Here is a 21,453-nt window from a genome sequence, read left to right on the forward strand (position 1 = left end):
CATTTGTGAATTAAGGTCAATGCACGGTGCATATAGCGCCCTTTGATCAACGAATAAAGCGTTTCATTGTATCAATCGATGTCTTATCTACGAGATTCTACATCCGAGGTATCACGCTATCTGTATAAGGAACAAACATAGACTCGTTACTTCTGTAACCCTACAACGATGCTGTTGTCCCCCAAATCCTGTCAAGTCCTCTAAAATGATCAAGATTATTCAATAGTCAAATCAAAAGACGTCAAATAATGTGTTATAGATTATACTAAAATTTAAGTTTAGATCATAGGACACATTGGGAATCTAAATGAACGTCATGAAGATAAAAGTATTAGCATGGTGTTAATTTATTTTTTGATTTTGGGTTGTCTTTTTAACAAAATAAATTTTCTTTATACATTATACCAATAAATGTGATTAAGTATGTCACTATATTAAAGATAAATTCAAAAATGTAGTGTTAGGTTTCGAAAGGTAATATAAAATAATTCGGATTTTTTTGCTACGCAAGAAATTTTTAATTTTTTTTTGGTCATATTTATTTTCGAATAATGTTAGTGTAAATATATATACATATAAATATAATTAAAACGAAGGTTACTAATTAAATTTTAAAAGCTTATTTTTTCCTTCATATCATTCAGTTAAAGAAAAAAATACAACTAACTAAATGTTATTTCGAAGTTTAAAGCAAAGTAACAGCCTGTACATTTCCCACTGCTGAGATTAGGGCACCTCTTCCATTAAGGGGCGGGTTTTTGGAACATATTCCATTTCGAAGTACATACTTCGAAATGGAATATGTTATATTCCATTATATATAATAATGATTCATATACATATATGAATAATTATTATGTACTAATCTAATTAAAATGCTCGTAAGAGCGTACTTTACATAAAGTAGGTTTAGTTGGATTTTGATTGTTGAAATATAGTGATGAGCAAATTACAAGGATATACAATTTTCACAAACGTGAACGTAATAGTGACATGCTTAAAAATTACACAATGTAAATTACAATAAAACAGGTAACTTTATGATATTATGAGCAAGGGGATAATCCAGAATTATATGATTATATTTTAGTAGCGTTTACCTCATGTGTCAACTTTGATAAACGTCATAAGCACATTTGTAAATGAAGCGCTATTCATAGGAAATTACGTGCCCAACGGAACTAGACGTTTGACACGTCGATGGATAACGAACGATGGGTCTTCCTGCCTGGCCTAGGCTAGGCTTTAGGTTACCATCCCTACCCGGGCTATTTTTCCTCAGTAGCCTCGGCTACCGCGTCATTTAGTTTTGACCCGGTAGGTCAGGGTCCGTGGATCCAGTGGTGTCTTCGTCTATGTTTGGGTAGTCCAGTCCTTTGGATGTCTTGTCCTTGTGGATGTCATGTCCGGTAGTGTCACGTCGATGGATGCGTTTGTATACATATGATTCCCTAGTTAAATAATAGATGGCGTTATTAGGCTATTGAATTGAAAAGAGTGGTTTGAAGATGGTTAACCGATGATTTCGGGTTTAAACCCAGGCAAACACTACTGTATGATGTGCTTTATTTGCGTTTATAATTTATCTCGTGCTCGGCGGTGAAAGAAAAATCGTGAGGAAACCTGCATGTGTCTAATTTCATCGAAATTCTGCCACATGTGCATTCCACCAACCCGCATTGGAACAGCGTGGTAGAATATGTTTCAAACCCTCTCCTTAATGGAAGAGGAGTGCTAAGCCCAGCAGTGGGTAATTTACAGGTTACTTTCCTTTCCTTTTTTAAAGGTTTTTATTATCAAATATATTATAATTAATTAAAGCCTTACATTAAACAAAAAGTTTATATACAAAACCAATTTTCAAATACAATTAGCTAAATAAAGAAAAAAACTATTATTTAAAGTACAACGGACCACGGTTCGATATAATCAAATACCCAAAATCCTAAATGTATGGTAAAGATAAGATATACTAAATACTAATATAGAAAGTAGATACTATAGAACTAACTTTAACGTAATAATATTTTAATCTGTAATTAAAAAAAGTTAGGAATAAAAAAGGTAATAATGTGATTAATTACATAATCTATAGCAGCTTGAAACATCCATAAAACCTGTAAATATCTTACTACTTGGCTAAAGTCCTTTTTCATTTCGAGAAGTTTTGTAGGCTAATCCGCCATGCTAATTTTTATGATACACAAATAGCTAGAAAGGTCAATGACACCACTTTAGTATTTTTTCGCACCTTGCATTATAAACATATTAAGTATTCTACCATATAACAACACTATACCTGGAATTGTTTTGTTTCGATTTGAAGGTTAATAGCGCCAGTGTCTATAATTGTGACCACTTGCCATCAATATACCATAATTTCCTAATAATAAATATAAACTTTTTTTTATGTAGTAATACATACTACATAAAAAAAGTTCTATTACAATATGAAATAAAAATATATTATTATTACTATAAAAGGCATTTCCATGTGCGACATTTATCCTAATTATAGATTAGACCATATGGCTCGCATATGCTTGCAACGAGGGGTACAAGTTATGCGTCGGTTCATATACGCTAAGTAACCTTTGTAATAAGTAATCTCACGCTAAATAGTCTTTCTACGAGAGATTATACTGGATGACATACTATACTGCCGATATCCAAATAAAGAGCTTTTTTCTCCTTCTGACTAGTCTCACAAAAACCAATTGCCGTTTTTTGGTCCGATCCTGGCTTTATAAAAGCTGGTCAATCATTTCAATCGAAAATCACTAAAAAAAAATCTATGATACATAAGTAAAGAGTAATGAAACAGCCTGTAAATTTCCTACAGCTGGGCTACGTCTTCCTCTTCCATTAAGGAAGGGGTTTCGGAACATATCCACTACGCTGTTCCAATGCGGGTTGGTGGAATGCACATGTGCATATGCTTGCCTGGGTTTGAACCCGAAATCATCTCAGCTCCTATGATACATACATAGCATATAATATATTATATTAAAAATACGTTAGTTACAATTATCAGTTAACATATACAATAATATCTGCCGACGATTTCTAGTAACTCATAAACGTGGCATATCTCTTAATATTAGTTTTTATCAATTCGTAGAGTTATCACAACCTTTGCCACCGTAGATTCAATTACTGTTAACCTTATAACGTAGCTGCGTATCAAAGCTTAATGTGTTTTTTTAATAAAAACAATTGCTTAATATGTGTAATTATATATTTTGCCGACTTCGATATAAAGATGATGATGCTGTTCTATTATTTCGGTCAAGGTTATTATTGATGGAGAGTATATTGCAAAGGTGTAATACTTAAGTGTGCATAGACACACACATACAACTACATCCAATGGGATCGCAATTCGATACGACCGGGTTTTACTTACGGGAAAAGAAATAAGAGAAGAAAAGGACGAATATTTCGATAGAAACAAAAACGAACGTACGAGCATAAATCGGTTTGCGTGGATTTTTTTTTCAGCTGGAATGGAATATGATGCAAACCTTCTCCTTGAGGGGAGAGGCCTTAGCCCAGCGGTGGGAAATTTACAGGCTCTTGTTGTTAATTGTTGTAGTAAGTTAGCATTCAGTACCAGGCAAGTTCTTGTCATCAGGCAAAGATGTTCTAGTAAACAGATATGTTATTAACGCGCAAAAAGTGAAGACTAGAAAACGTCCTAATTGGCACGTTTGCCTTTAGTCGTTTTCATCATAATTATGCCAGTAATACGTTATAATACATTATAATTATTTAGTAGTACGTTTTGCGTAATTAAAACATCTAGTTATCCCTTTTACTTATTGTTTTTATCAAGCTATCCTTTTTACTTGTAACGAAATGTAAAATAAACGGTCCCCGGACTCCCCGGCGCGGAACACTTTTTTCTGTTGATTAGTATGGGTATAACATATCTGTTTATTAGAATATCATTGTGATCAGGTATAAATAACAAAAAATACAAATATTTAATTTATTTGCAGTTGTATATATGTATGTAAGTATGTAGATTCTGTTTTAGTATATATGTCTGATATTGAGCCAATGTTGTTAACATCACTTTAACGATAATATACCGTTTACATACTGTCAACCTATTTCAAATGTTCGCCGAAATAAATGTAAATTCGCCGAATTAAAATCATAAACCAACCAACATTATAGATATTCGTACTTATATTCCCAACCGTGTGAGCATAACGATGTTTATTTCCCAAAATAGGTTTATAATATGAGAAACATTTGGCTTTAAACTGGCAGCTTATTTAGTTCATACGTACATAAATATTTATTAAAAAACTAGTTAACGCCCGTGGCTTTGCCCGCGAGTTATGTAAGTATGTCTTTCAGGGAAGAAGGACTTTTGGTTTTCAGTGTAATGTCCGCTACGCGTAACAGCCAGATGGCCCAGTGGTTAGAATACGTGCATCTTAACCGATGATAGCGGGTTCAAAAAAAAAGTGAGGAAACCTGCATGTGTACAATTTCATAGAAATTCCGCCACATGTGTATTCCACCAAGCCGCATTGAAACAGCGTGGTAAAATATATTCCAAACCTTCTCCTCAAAGAGATAGGAGGCTTTAGCCCAACACTGGGTAATATACAGGCTGTTGTTGTTATTGTTGTTGTTTGTTGTCCGCTACGTCACACGTCAGCGCTTCTGGCGCCACGTGACTTTGTGTCACTAAACATTTTTCTAACATCATGGACCACTTCGGGTGCTTCCAGTCAGCGGACCGCCGCTTAAGAATCACAGAGTATAAAAAAATGGTTTATCTGAAGCCACGTCTTCTTCCATACTCATACCCAGGACTGTATGCAGTTCAGACGTAATCAGCGTAACAACACACACACATTTATGCTAAATGATTTTCCTCAGCGTTAAACATTATCGCATCGATCCTGTGCTTTGTTTCAACTTACTTACATACTCAAATATTCTTCATTTATATCAATATTACATGCATACATGTCGAACTGGTAACCTCCTTTTTGTAGAAGTTGGTTAAAAATAGCGAGCTGCTTGCCAATTTTTGAAGTATTCTTCAGGAATATATGGTTACAAGACTATTAGAACTAACGCGCCAACTCGTTACTTGTCGGAAGTTATTTAGTTTTATATTAATCTTAATTATTAGTTATTAGGTTTTGAAATGATAAAAGTGCTGTTTTTTCGAGTTTTCTTTTTTTAATTTGTTTAAAAACTTGATGTTAAAGACGCTTCCACACTATCAATATTTATATATATTTTTAGTATTATTCATGACAATAGTATTTTATATACCTGTATTTTACTATTTATTCAAAGTAAATAGAAATAAGTAAACATTTGTAAAGTAAAGGTGTTTAACAAAAAGGCCAAGGTTGGTGGCGCATTGGCGATGCAAGGAAGGTTTAATATTTCTTAAACCACTAATGTCTATGGTTGGGACCAATTACCATTTGCTGGTCAATTTGTCTGTCCGCCTACGTATATTTAAAAAAAAAATGTAACCCGAGCTGTCCAACTCAATTCCTAAATGCATTGGAGTTTAGTTTAATCAAGTCATTGGATAAAACTGTTTCTTCCTGTAAAATAACTACAGTTTTACGTCTGTAAATTTGTGCAGTAATTTTTATGAGCATTTGACAATTTTGTTTTATAAAAATCGTATAATATTTCAAGGTAATTTTACATTACAAAAGTAAGTTTTTTGATCGTTCATCACCATCATCAACTCATTTTCGTCCACTGCTGGAAATAGGCCTCTTCAATGGCACGCCTTTCGTAAATCATCATTCCACCGTGCCCGAGGACGTCCTACACTACGTAGGATACGTCCTTTTTGATCGTTAGGGTTTTTTTTTTTAAGGGATTATAATGAATAGTACTTCACATGCATACATTTAAGACATTTATAATAGATGTATAAGCAATGTATATCTGATCGTCGAAATATATGAAGATAAACAAGCCTTGAATTACGGTATTCCAAGTAAATTGGCAATAACTCAGTTATATTGTAATAACAATTCTTGACTAATATATCTCTATTTATAATGCAACAATAATCCATCTAACTACTTATATCAATTTTAATTTTAATTCCAAAGTTCCAATAATAACAGTTGTTTTTTCGCAAATCCATAGTGAATTATTTTATTTTTAAGCTCCAATGATATCGTGTCGCTTCGATGTCAAAAATTTTTATTTTTCTTTTGTCGTCTCGTGGTTGGGACAGACTATACAGTATTTCGTTACTAATAAATTCCAAATTCAAATTTGAAAATATGTTATAAAACTTTTTATTTAAGTAATTAATATGTTCTTCTGTTATTTATGTGTATAATATAAGAATAACCGCTATTTACTAAATATATACATTACACGTGTTACATATACCAAAATAGCATATATATTAAATGTTTGGCTGTCTGTCTGTTTGTTTCGGCTAATCTATGGAACGGCTGGACCAATTTTGACGAAAATTTCACTGACAGAAAGATGATGTAATAAGGAGTAACTTAGCCTACACCAATCCCTTTTTTGTTACATATAAAAGCACAATAGTCGCGGTCACAGATACATTTATATAAAGATTTACAACAATAGCAAAATAAGCTAGCTGTAAAAAATATATATCTTGTATAAAATAAACTACGCTCCATAAAATGAAGTCTATAAAATAACCAATGTGTATAAAACTGATTTTAAGTACATAATTGTGTGTATAAAACTTCGAGAGTCACAATTATACAGTTATGTTATCGTATTGTGTAAATATATAGTGATAATGACTCGGACCGGCCATTATCATTTTACCTACACGAATATTATAATATATTGCCAGAGCAATAAAAATGATACGAGATTAAAATTCGTTCGGTTACTATGACATTGGTAAGTATTATTTTTATAATGAATTATTACGTAACCGAATAACATATAGAGTCGAGATAGCTCAGTGGTTAGAACGCGTGCATCTTAACCGATGATTGCGGGTTCAAATCCACGCAAGCACCGCTGTTACATGTGCTTAATTTGTCTTTATAATTCATCTCGTGCTCAGCAGTGAAGGAAAACATCGTGAGGAAACCTGAATGTGACAAATTTCATAGAAATTCTGCCACATGTGCATTCACCCAACCCGCATTGGAATTGCGTGGTGGAATATGTTCCAAACCTTCTCCTCAAAGGGAGAGGAGGCCTTTAGCCCAGCATTGGAAATTTACAGGCTGTTGTTGTTGTTGTTGAAAAAAATACAGTATAAATGCTTAAGACGCCTCCATCCTCCAAAACATTACTTTACTATAACTTAATCTAATTATATCTAAACGTTTTATATACGTAATTATTCTAAGCTAAACATTTTTTAAATGTTTACATCGGAGGCAAAGAAGCAAAGTTGGACAAACAAAAAGAATGGGAAGATGATCTGAAAAAGGCTGGTAAGGAATGGATCAGAGTTGCAAGGGACAGAGAAAAGTGGAAATCTTTGGAGGAGGCCTGTGTCGAAAGACAAACTGTTGCAGAAAATAATCACCCGAACGCCGTTAGCTTAAGGGGACTACAGGAGCTAATTGCCCTTGAGAATCACGCGCACACACTTACACTAACGACAAAAACGGCATGTCCCCCCGCGCACTACGCTTAGCGAGGCGGCGAGGTTACGCCTCAATATTCCAATAGATGGCGCCGAACCGCCGCGCGCCGCGCCGAGCGAAAGCGAAGCGAAGTCAATTCTATCAATTCTATCAATCATAGATTTCAGAAAAATAGACAGGACAACAGAATTATTTTAATTTCTTTGTGTCATTTAAAAAATTATGATAAAATTGAACTGAATTAATTAAACTTAAATTATTATTATTTTATGTACAAAAAATAGTTAATTTAAACATTTTTTTCTTTAATTTTTACTGTATCAATTCAATTAGTTGTAATACTAAATATCAAATCGTACCTATTTTTAAATTTTGTAAGTTTGTTAAGCGATTTATTAAATAAAATTGGAACTGTTCGTAATTTGTACACTGACAAAAAGCGTAGAGTTTGTTCGTTTTACTAATATCGGTACACAAAGAAAAAAAATTAAGTTAAAAAAGTCAGCATCAAAAAGTTACTATAAAAATAATATCGTCAAGTCGGTTTAGTAGAATTATTGGTTAACTCGGTCAATCACAGTGGGTTTAGTCATAAATCTCATAAAAATAGTTTGGATATTAGAATTATTTGTATTGTTTTTGACTGATATTTGAAATAAAACTGATTCAATTGAATTCAAATATTTTTATTTATTTTTGGTTTAACAAAAAAACAAATAAATTTCGTTTCAATTTTTTATTAAAATATTTTTTTTAATGATTCGTTCTGCGTCATTCGTTATTAAAATATCTTGGATACTTGCAATCAATATTTCACCCACTTTCACTGAAGCTACGAGCTAAAATTTTTCAATTGATACTATTTCCAATCTTTAAAAAATATTGAATTACGTATATGACACTTCTAAATATTTTAGTTCTTTGGTTCACAACAATTACATATTTCAAGATGGCCCAGTGGGTAGAACGCGCGCATCTTATTGCGGGTTCAAACCCAGGCAAGCACCACTAAATATTCTTGTGATGGGCTAATTTGTATTTATTTATTTTTTTATTATTAAATTTAAGCCATACATAACTATATTTCCTATTATAAACAAAATTGATAAAATTAATCTCTAACGTAATAGACATAGCTTCCGTGTTATTTTTTTTCGATTTTCTTAATTCTGAAAAAATAAATGCATAGTTGTTAGGAATTAAATTTTAATAATTACAAAATATATATATATTTTTAAATATAGTCCTTGAAAAATAATAAAATTTTAGTTCAGAGTGCGGGGATCGAACCCGCACATTCTTCTTGGACTTGCTTGCATTGACCAAATACTCCATAGTGACTGTAAGAAATCTGTCGAAAAATCTGATTCTATGCGAACTAATTGCATTGTTTTTAATAAATGTTTCCAATAATCATTATTTATAATATATATATATATATATATATATATATATATATATATGTTTACTAATTAAATACTCTTACCTTTTCATATTATCTTTCATATGTTCGGCTTTTTAATTTATATGAACGTTTTTTAGTTTTCTTCACAGATTGTACTTTATTTCCCATGTTTACAAAATTAAACTTTATAAAAAATAACTTAACAAAAAAATAAATGGCTAACTACAACTAGACTATTTTAACTTAATATATTTATTTACATAAAAGAATAATATTCGACAATTAATTTACAATTAAAATTACACAAAAATAAAATCTACGAGATTTTATTCGCAACGATGCGGTGAAAAGAGCGACACGTCTGTATAGCAACAGGCCTCGGCCGGCAGTGTCTGTACGAGGCGCTCACGCACACATGCTTACGCATTTTGGTCGAAAATAAGAAAATCTGATTTAAAAAAAATCTATTGATTTTACTAAATAATTAAGATAATAAATTTTTAGTATATTGTTTGTAGAATAATCTGACAAAAGACCAAAATTATTGAAGGTATATAAGTGTAGTTAAAAAACAAAAAAAGACTTTTTTAGAGGTAACTTTGCGATTTTTTTCTATCGTACCAAATTAATTACATCATGTTTTCAGCACAATTAATAACTAGCATCTATCCTGAAGATTAACATATATTTTTTTCATTTCGTTTATTGCATTGGATTATATCCTTTTTGGCATTTTAAAACTTGCATTTAGCTCATGTAGTCCCCTTAAACTAAGTATTCAAACTTTTATATACTATTTATGTACTATGCATATTTTTAACAGCGTACCATTATATCTTTAAGTGTATATTTGTACGATGGAAGGACCATTAATATTTTTAACAAAAACGCTAAATGTAACAAAAATTGGTTTTATTATCTTTTATCTCTATAGGCTATAATTTTATCTTTCATTGCAATTATATTTTTAAATATTGTTTTTTTTTTTGTTTAATGAACGGTATCGACACTACCATTTAGTTTAATCTAACAAGTTTGCGTAACTCAGTCTCGTTTCGTATATCACCATCATTACATAGTATAAAACATAGTCGCTTACCGTTGTCTGTCCCTAAGTAGGTATGCTTAGATCCTTGATATTACAAAACGGATTTTAATAGATAGAGTGATTCTATGTTTTTGTATATTACACATGGACAATATAGTACAGAAATACTGATGATATTAGTTTTGAAGGTGATGTCATAAAAAAAACAAATTCTGTAGTATTTTTTTAAATATTTGTATCCGTGTGTAGTTGGGTTGGGTCGTTATATCCCGCCCCCACGAGGGGCGAGCATCACCGTCCGGGGGACGGTGATCAAGGTACAGGCCCAGATGAAGTATCTGGGCCTCATCCTGGACGGTCGATGGAGCTTTGGGCAGCACTTTGTGCACCTCGGCCCGAGGCTCATCAACGCCGCCGCCGCTCTCGGCCGCCTCCTTCCGAATGTGGGGGGGCCGGGATCGCTATGCCGGCGTCTGTACTCCGGCGTAGTGAGGTCGATGGCGCTGTACGGTGCCCCGATCTGGATCGACGCCCTCACCGCTGACAATCGGGCCCTTCTGCGGAAGCCGCAGAGGGTCATAGCGGTGAGAGGCGTCAGAGGGTACCGTACGGTGTCGTGGACTGCGGCGACACTTCTCGCGGGCGATCCGCCCTGGGAGCTCCAGGCAGAGGTGCTCGCGGAGGTGTACCGGTTCCGGGTTGAGGCGAGGAACCGCGGCGTCCGTCCAGGGTCGGCGGAGGTCGGGCGGATCAGGGCTCTAGCCCAGCAAGCCCTGATCGCCCGATGGCAGGAGGACCTGGGGTCACCAACGGCGGGCCTGGCGACAGTGGAGGCGATACGTCCCCACTTGAGTCGTTGGGTCGCGAGGAAGAAGGGCACGCTCACCTTCAGGATGACGCAGGTACTTACCGGGCACGGATGCTTCGGTAAGTACCTGCACGGAATAGCGCGGCGGGAGGTGTCACCCTCCTGCCACGAGTGTGGTGCGCCAGTAGACACGGCGCACCACACCCTGAGTGAGTGTGCCGCGTGGGGGCCTCAGAGGCACTCCTTGGCGGCGTCTATGGGCGGAGACCTCTCGCTGTCGAGCATCGTCAATGAAATGCTCGGCAGCGAGACGTGTTGGTCGGAGATGCGCTCCTTCTGCGAAAGCGTGATGTCGCAGAAGGAAGCTGCGGAGCGGGAGCGGGAAGAGGACGCCGCTGCAGACCCGCTCCGCCGTAGAAGACCGGGGAGGAGGAAGAGGCGCTACGCGCACTTTCTCCTCCCGCCCCAATAGGCGCCGCAGGGACCAGGGGGGTCTCAGTACCCTGGAAACCCCCTCTAGGTATTGGAGGGCCGCATAGGCGGGCCGACCGTCAGGGCGTCACGGTAGCATGCGTAAGCGATCCCGTGGCGCCCTCCGAAAGACGGAGAGGGTACCGCTGGTTTTTTAGTGGGTAAACCCGGTGGACCTGAGCGCACTAGGCGTTCAGGAAACCGGGGAGTCCCACACACCCCCCCACTTTCCATCACGTGGGGGAAGCGCGTAAAGCGTTTTTCCAGCGTAAAAAAAAAAAAAAGGGTCGTTATATCCCAGGCTTGAGTCCGTCCCAGAGTCAATTATTACTATTTTCATATAATAGTTATATCATGTGTAGATTTCAGTTGAACGAGCCAATGGCCCAAAACGATAAACGACTACTGACTCATGATTAGAAGTAGACTGGCACTGGCTTGCTTGTCAAACATTGCCAACCTGAAATAGATCGCTATTGATGATATTTTATCTCGAGATTATAAGGTCTATATAGAATTCGTATCTATACATAAAAGGAAATTGAAACGTCTGTTAACTAAATACATATGTATGTAAATACAATATATATAGCAAAATAACATTGTCAGTTTGTCTATTTGTTCCGGTCAATTTCTAAAGCGGCTGTTTCCGCACAGCCGCCACGTCGGTTTGTTAAAGATATATTATATGTATTTACTTTATATAAACGACATAACTAATATAAAAGATATGAAATATCAAAGAAGAACAAATTCGGAACTAAGAAAAAAATATTTCAATTTCTTCATTTAAGTATTACAAGAAAAACTTCCTTGTATATAGTAGTCGCTCGTGATTTAGGCTGTTGGTTGTCATGTGTCAGGCAAAAAAGAGCCTGGGTCCATTCTTGGAGTTCAAGTTTGCTTCATACCAAATTCCATCAATTTCGGTTCAGTGGTTTCGACGTGACAAGACAGACAATACAGAGTTACTTTTACATTTATAATATTAATATAGATTTATGTCCAATTGGTGTTAAAACTTTAAAATACAAAACAATATCAGTATAGAAGATCAAAATGTATATACATGTCTAAAATATTTTCTGAATAAGCTCTCTTATCAGTAGACCGTTCTAATCACTTGAGTAGTATAGATAATTATACGAGTTTGACATTGAATTGACATGACCTCACTGATCGAGAACTTGAATAATCCATGGTATCCATTTGTTTTACATGACTGATCATCGATCTGATCTGTGATGGCCCAGTGGTTAGAACGCGTGCAACTTAACCGATGATTGCGAGTTCAAACCCAGGCAAGCACCACTATAAATATGTGCATTAATTTGTGTTTATAATTCATCTCGTGCTCGGCGGTGGAAACAACGTGAGGAATCCTGCGTGTGTCTAAATTTTGCCGAAATTCTGCCACATGTGCATTCCACGAAAACGCATTGCACGCATTCTTACCACTGGGCCATCTCGGCCTTCAATTCATTCGTGGTATCAAGGTGGAAACTGATAATAACTCTAGAGGTATTATAAGATTTATATACCACCATATACAGTAGCATAAGCTTAGACGTAATCTTCTATAAAGATAAGCTGCTGAAAATATTATTTTATATCTTACATTGATAAAGAGCCGGTAGCTATAGATAGTTCGATATCACTGTCTCACTGTGAAGTGGCCGGCTTATAGATATGCCAGACGTTTCTGGACTCAAATTGGGAATGAGCAACGAAATCGTTAAGGAAATCTATGTAGCAGATCTAAATCATAAAGCTGGTGATATCACAGCCATATGTGACTGCCTTAGAGAACACATTTTGGGTGTAGTGTTTGGTGTATTTTTCGATCTATTCTTTACGCTAAATTCTTCATTGCTTCTTGTAAGGCGTACTTAACTTTTTTAGTGAATACTTCCCAAAAAAAGAACACTTGTCTTGTAGGGCTTCATGCAAGCTCGTCTGGGTATATACCTCCCACTCATCATATATGCAGATGCTTGTCAGTACCGCTTAGTATTGTTATGCTTGTATTATATAATGAGTGACTCGGTGTAAATAAGATGCTAAATCCCTTGTACATGACAATATAGCATCCTAATTCTCAAGGTTGAAAATGATTGTAATTTAAGGAATGGTCAATATTTCTTAGTATATGTGCCACCCATATTCTTTTTAAATTTATAAAGAGGTCCTAATCACAACCGATTAGCCAGCCAGTAACTCGAGAAATAATGCGAGAAATAATGGTTTTATATCTATTTTACTTTATTGCAACATTGTGCAATCATACTTCAGTATTGCCAATGGTGCCTTGCCGCTTCACAATGCCCCCCTCCCCTCAATAAAAATCAAAATCCGCTTTATATACTTTCGATCAATAATTTTAAAAGTATGTATATATTTATATCATTGTTTCCTGATGTCACGTTAGCCCACATATCGAAGGTTACGTTGGAGTGGCACTTGTCATTATCAGCTCGGTGAGATTTGGCGCCGATGTTTATCGCTTCGATCATTCGCTGTAATGTATTTCATGGTACAATATATGTTGTATATTATATTAATATGTTCTCAAAAAGAGCATATCGTGATAACTTTATGGATGTGGATGATTTGATTTAATTTTATATGCAAATACACTAAGGAAATTGTCATTTTGTTTTATGGAGAAACTTTTGATCAACAACGCACCGTCTGAGCGTGCTATAACGAAATCTTTATGTATTAGGTATTATAATAATACTGTAAATTACGTGTTATTTGTCTTACGATAGTCGAGATGACCCAGTGGTTAGAACGCGTACATCTTAACCGATAATTGCGGGTTCAAAGCCAGGCAAGCACCGCTGATTCATGTGCTTAATTTGTCTTTATAATTCATCTCGTGCTCAGCGGTGAAGGAAAATATCGTGAGGAAATCTGCATGTGATAAATTTCATTGAAATTCTGCCACATGTGTATTCCACCAACCCGCATTGAAACAGCGTGGTGGAATATGTTCCAAACTTTCTCCTCAAAGGGAGAGGAGGCCTTTAGCCCAGCAGTGGGAATTTACAGGCTGTTGTTGTTGTTGTTGTCTCACGATAAACAAAAAGAATAACGCAGTTGCAGTGGACACTTAACACAAGTACGTGGTAATTAAAATAAAAAAAAAATCAATAATGCCAACACACAACAATTCCAATATACAACATAAAATATGCTAAACATTAGCGTGAATCAGAAACTAGTTTTTTCATTATCAGCATCATCAGAGCAAACAATGATTACCTTTTTTACCTTTAGTATGTGTATTTATTTATTTACGTCATTGCACAACAAAATGAAATTGTATTTACATATAATGCCTTATTAATGTTAATCATATATTCATAAATGTATGCAATGGATATATAAAATCGAAACACAAATATATGTTTGTGTATTATGTAATATTAATAAAATCTGTTGCAGTAATTGAAAATATAACATTATTCTTGACCTAAACGGCAGACGCCTACATATTTTTTTATGGTATATGTTTGTGGACGAGCATGTGGGTCACCTGATATTATGTGGTCACCATCACCCATAGACAATGAAGCTGTAAGAAATATTAAGTATTCCTTACATCGTCAATGCGCCATCAACCTTATGGAACTAAGATGTTATGTCCCGTGTGCCTGTAGTTACACTGGCTCACTCATTCTTCAAACCAGAACACAACAATACTGAGTACTGTTATTTAGCGGTAGAATAACTAAAAAATAAATATATCAAACAAACAAACTAGCGACCGTCCCGGCTTCGCACGGGTGCAATACAGATACTAAATATTTTACAGAACTTTGTTATCTGCTGCATCATATTAAAAACTTCTTAAACTGTCATTGTTTCTTCACTATGTTGTCTATGTATTATTATATATAAAACCTATCTCTCGAATCAAACTATCTATTAAAAAAACCGCATCCAAATCCGTTGCGTAATTTTAAATATATAAGCAAACATAGGGACAGCGGTAAGCGACTTTTTCTTATACTAGGTATGTAATGATGATGTTGGTATTCACGTTGGTCACCAACTAGCCAGTGTTTGGAAAGACAACCTCAATATAGCCTTTCTCGAACCTTCCATTGATAATGAAACTGCGCAATTCGAATGTGTGGGTAAATTAAAAAATATAATATAAACATGTCACCCGCATCTCACCTAAGTTCAACGGTGCATCGACGATGACTCAAACATTACATTTTACTCCATTGAACCTCATTAACATGCAATGAGTCGAATGATATGAATTGACCTACGTAAACATTACTTGTGTAACGGTGACAGGCGTGTACTTTGTTACGCTAATTAGGTTAGTTGAAATATAGTCTTAAAGCGTAGAACATTCAGCCAAATTACATCATTATAAAAAATATAAATCAATCAATCAACAACAACAGCCTGTAAACTCCCACTGCTGGTCTAAAGGCCTCCTCTCCTTTTAAGGAGAAGGTTTGGAACATATTCCACCTCTCTTTTCCAATACGGCTTGGTGGAATGAATCAGCGTTGCTTGCCTGGGTTTGTTGTTGTTGTTGTTGTTGTTGTTATAATTGTCCAAGGATTTATACAAATGAATATTCACCTGAGTTTGAAAGTTGCCAGTGTTAAATATTCTCTAAATTGTACATTGAATAAACTTCGAAATGAGAAGAAACATTCCCATTCAAAATAGTAACGATAGGTCTTAGGTGACTGCAGTTCTTTTCGTCAGCCGTCAGTTGCCATCTTTAATTCTTCATCTAATTTCAATCTTTCTTGTTGAAAATGATAAAAGTTCTAATTAAAATTTATCAGAAAAGAATATTAACTTAACACAATCGCTATATTGAAAGAATACACACATTGACACTGTTTATCAACCTAAGGTGGTTTTTAAAGAAAATACTACTGTTGAGCACATCCGAACATTGAAATATTAACAAAACTTTCCTTAAAAGCGCGTTAATGAAATCTATTGTTTCCAATATAATAATGTTATTATTTATAGTGACAAATCTATTGCGTAAACAGTAAGAAATTATCACTTAATTAGCACACATTAGATCTAGACATCCACGACCGAGGCTATGAACATAACACCGCCATACTTCACATACCAAGCATATTCACCATGAACATTATTTATAAAGTATACTCTTATAAACATCTACTTTCAAAATATCTTGATTTCATTCATTAAGGCTTTCATATAAGATATTTGAGTTAGTGTTGAGATGTACAGAACTGTGTAGTTAAGTGATTCGTCTTGGAACTACTGTGGTGGAAATTAAAAAAAAAACGAATTACTAAAAAAAGCCATACGTTATCTAATTTAAATTTGGAATTCGAACACAAATTTCGAACTTAACATCTCTAAATCAAATCGATAATATTCCATTCTCTTTTGTTCGAAATTCGAAATTTAAATCCTATAATCTATTAAACGGTGTTTTTATATTTAATTTTTTTTATAGGATGCGATAAGAAAAGGTGAATCATGGAGAAACCGACAATGCATATGCTCTCCGTCCAGGAGAAGGGCGGCGAGACGAAGAAAACGAATCAATACATCGCAGCCATTGCAGGTGAGAAATATTCATGCAAAATTCTTTTCACGTTGATAATTAATGGTAAAGTATACTTACGAAATTCTTTTATTCGTTAGTTTTATGTACTAGGATTTATGTCTTTTGTTTCCGATGCCAAAATGTTTGTGTGAATTTACGTAACTGTTATTGTTTTATACATACTCTAGAATAATGTTCTTGGTTTGTGAACTTTAAATTTTAGTGAAAATACTTGGTCCAAATTCAAGAATAAAACAATGTTTCTCAGGATTTTTTACTTTTTTAAAATAATTTCTAACTGGGCTTTAACTGGTAAATTACAATTGTGTTATTACAATTTACTATTCAAATATCAAATGTAAATCAGTTTCCCGCCATGTTGAATATGTATCATTGTCCGTGTTGCCAGTTGAAAAATAATTAATTTTATAATATCTTTTTATAAAGTGACAAATATTCGTCAGTAATATATAACAATGATTTATAACCATATATTTAGTATTCAATTCATAAATTGATAATATTTACAATACAGATTATTTGAAAGATTATTACAATAATTTTATTGCTCGATATTAAATCATTTTCACCAGTTTAAAGTTCAACGGTCATTATCAATGTAAAAATTGGCAAGTTGCCAATTAATTACAGAGATTATTTAATTGAACTAAATGTATTTTCGAATATTTATGCTCAGTATTTTTTTTTTTTTTATTAGTAACCATGCAGGTTGATATTTTTATTTTTTTTTCTCGTTTGTCTGTTTCCCTAATACATTTAAGGAGCTTGTGTCTTTTTTATTTTAAATTCCATTCAATTTCAATTAAAAATAACAATAAAAATAATACGTGTAATGATCAATTTTTAAAAGTTGTTTTTTAAAATATATTGAGAAATTTCCAACTGGCCTATCCAAGTGGTCACCACCGTACATCTCACTAGGAGATAATAACCATCCCTCAAATCGTCGTCACCAACGTTCTATTTACCATAAGAAGTCTACACGATAATAGTAAAACATTTTTAATTGAATTATTGGAATATAATCTGTTTGTATCGATTGACCCTCGCTCAAGTTAATAAATGCAATAAAATGACACATTGAATGAAGTATGATAGTAAATAAATACACACGCAGACTTGCTCGTCTGCGGTTAAAAATAGCCACTTAAAGACCCACTCGTTCAATATAATTAGCAATAACGATTTGTCTGAAATTACAATTAAATAACGCCTTGTTTATAATCTGTGTGTATCGTTTTAATTTATATATAACCTCTTTTGTTTATTGTTTACACTGTTATGTGAGGCCATAAAAGTATCGGTTTCTATATTAAAATTTCCGCAGATATTTTTAACTTTGCCGTTTCATAAATTCACAAAGCATTTGTAAAAACTACTAAATATAAAACATCCGCTGAGTTTCATTCGCCGGTTCTTCTCAGGTCAGGGTGTTTTCTTTTTCCAATTCGTTCCGGTGGTACTGTTTCATTTGACCATCAATAAGAAAGTGTAATGCTTCTATATTGAATAAAGTAATTTGAGTTTGAGTTTGAATACTGTAAACTCCAAACATAACTTCTCAAATGGAGATATAGTTTTAACCCAGTCGTGAAACATATTTTCGCTGTTATTTTAATTAAATGAACAAAAATGATCTTGTAGATTTGTACAACCGTTAGGCAATCTATCAAGATTGTCTGTCTGCACTACAATTGTCAATGTAAGAATAATAACTTAATACAGGGCCGGATTTAGGGAAGGAAAACCGGGGCAACTGCCCTGGGGCCTCCACATAAGTGGGGGCCACAAAAGTTTTCAGTGAGATTACAAATACCAAGATATAGTCAAATTATAATAATCTTACTACTTAATATTTTAAAAGTTACCGATACCAGTCAAGAAATACTTACTGATTTAAATTATAAAAGCTAAAGTACTCCATTAATCCATGATATAATTATTAGGATCTCCACGCTCCTGTTGGTCTAGGGCCTCCACTGCTTTGTTGCCCCAGGGCCTCCAGACCATTAAATCCGTCTCTGACTAAATAGATCCTTCATTGTAATTTTCAGCGGCGATTGGCGCGATCACAGCTGGAACGATATTAGCGTGGACGTCGCCAGCGTTACCTCAGCTAGAGCCGCCGAAGAACACGACGAAAAACATCACGGAACCAGAAATCGATATATTCTCAATGAACGATACTGACAGCGTTATTGATAAAAATATAACTGAAGTGCTGTTGAATTCGCTGGGACAGCCTGCTGACTTCTTGTTGAATACCACTGAAAGTAAGTAAAAACTAATTCATCATTCAAATATAAATAAAAATTTTAACAAAAAGAAAAACCGACGTCAAACAAAACACTATTTATTTATAAATATGCACTAAAAAGTAATAAAAATAATTGCGTATTATATATTTTTTAGAGTATTAAATATTAGACTACTTAAAAGTCGATTTACGATTATATAATGTAGTTATAATTATTGTTATATTTGGAGTCGGTGTCAGCCAAGAAAACCCTACATTATATCTATCAAAAAACAACACGAGAATACTTTAAGAAATATGTTTTTTTTACAAAATTAATATCGAATTGACGCGATGTCATTGCTATCAATGCTTCTATGATATTCATTATTGATCTGCGAAAAAATCGCATTTGAACTTCGAAGAAGTCTTGTATTATAAATGTGTATAAATCGAGAGCTAATAGTAGCGCATTATGTAGCTGAGCTATTAGCAAATCGCAAAAATCGATAGTTTATATTTATTCCTTCTTAAATTAGAATAGACATACATCACATATCAGAAAAAGTCCCAAAGCCAATTTCCAATTCGACCTGCTTTCTAACCACTAGGAATGTTAGCGCAGATCCATATTCACTAATTACCACAAGTATATATTTAAACGCCACACCCACCAGTGTGCTTCCATTACGTAGTCTCTGGACCTTAGCCAGAAACGTCATCGAAGGTCGTTTACTTTGTTTTCGAATTCATATCACGCGATTGAGAAAAAAGGTGCGTATTCGTTTAGATCTTTAATAGTCACATGATATGTTATGTAATTACAAATTATTTAGAAACATGTAGAGTTCGGCAAAAGATTTTTACGTTAAGATCAGGCTGAGTGGATAGAACACGTGGTATATCAAAGTTCGCTGGGTCCTGTACAGCTGTATTAGTTTTTACTAAACAATAAAACCTCGTGAAGGCTTGGGCATCCTCTTTTTCCTTGATTACAAATCCCATAGAGAGCAAAAATGCACTCCGAAAGTTCGGCGCTAAAGTAGGCATTAAAGAGATTTTCGAGCAAACTTTAGTCTGCGCGGTCTAGTTGTAAAAACTCATTCGTAGCCATCACTTTACTATATGCCGTAAGATTTTAGCGTTGGCGGCGTAAACTCGTGAGAACACGATGAGACTCGAGGATGCTTTCGCGTGTTCAAGGACATATCATTGAACAATAGTCAAAAGCCAGTCAGTCATTTCGAGATCCCGGGTACGATCTCCGGCCGAGTCGATGTAGAAAAAGTTCATTAGTCCTGTATGGGTCTGGATGTTTGTGGTACCGTCGTTACTTGTGATTTTCCATAACACAAGTGCTTTAGCTACTTACATTTGGATGAGAGTAACGTATGTAATGTCCAATATATTTATATTTATTTCCTAGGTTCCCTGGTGTCAGCAATCCTAGCCATCGGGGCGGCTATTAGCGCCCTACCTGTTGGCGTTTTCGCACAGAAATTCGGAAGAAGACCAACAATTCTGGCACTTGCAGTGCCTTTTCTGTTAAACTGGCTGCTCACAATCTTCGCTAATGGAGCCGGGATGCTCATTGCTGCAAGATTCTTTGCTGGAATAGCTACTGGTAAGATTGCTTTTTTTTATTAAGCTAGATCAAAGACATGTGTAAAAATCCATGGTATTCCATATCTTTCATTCAATAAGCTCTTACTAACAGCCATATCAAAGTTAAGGAATTGATCATACAGTGGGCAAACCTTCATGGCCGGAGACGATAAACTTTATAGTCACTTAATTATATTAAGCAATGAACGAATTTAACAACAATATTAAAAGATGACCCAGTGGTTAGAAAGCGTACATCTTAACCGATAATTGCGGGTACAAACACAGGCAAGCAACACTGAATTTTAATGTGCTTAATTTGTGTTTATAACTCATCGCGAGCTCGGTGGTGAAGATAAGAGGAAACCTGGATTTCTCTAATTTCAATGAAATTCTGCTTCATGTGAATTTACCGACTTAAATTGGACCGTGGTGGAATATGCTCCAAACCTTTTCCTCAAAATTAAAGGAGGTCTTTGCCCAGCTAGCCCAGCAGTGGGAAATTTACAGGCTGTTGTTGTTAATAAAAAGAAACATCGACTGTCAAATTGTATTATTTATCTATCTTTCGAAGCAATCAATGAAAGATTTTTTGTAATGCCCTAAATGAGTAAAATACAAAACCAATATACTTTAAACTTACACCAAAAGATACCGCGGCTTTCGAATAAGGTTCTAAT

General features: G+C 34.8%; 1 protein-coding gene across 1 annotated transcript in view; it reads left to right on the top strand.

The window, feature by feature from the left end:
* Positions 1–21,453, top strand: part of LOC124539747 (facilitated trehalose transporter Tret1-like) — a 31,704-nt gene that overhangs the window by 6,584 nt on the left and 3,667 nt on the right. Inside the window, exons 2-4 of the mRNA XM_047117092.1 lie at positions 16,819–16,929; positions 18,987–19,205; positions 20,595–20,792. Coding sequence (XP_046973048.1) covers positions 16,842–16,929; positions 18,987–19,205; positions 20,595–20,792 — 505 coding nt within the window. The 5' untranslated portion in view covers positions 16,819–16,841. The remainder of the gene's footprint in view (positions 1–16,818; positions 16,930–18,986; positions 19,206–20,594; positions 20,793–21,453) is intronic.

This window comes from Vanessa cardui, chromosome 23 (assembly GCF_905220365.1).
Source record: "Vanessa cardui chromosome 23, ilVanCard2.1, whole genome shotgun sequence".
In the NCBI taxonomy this organism is placed as follows: Eukaryota; Metazoa; Arthropoda; class Insecta; order Lepidoptera; family Nymphalidae; genus Vanessa; species Vanessa cardui.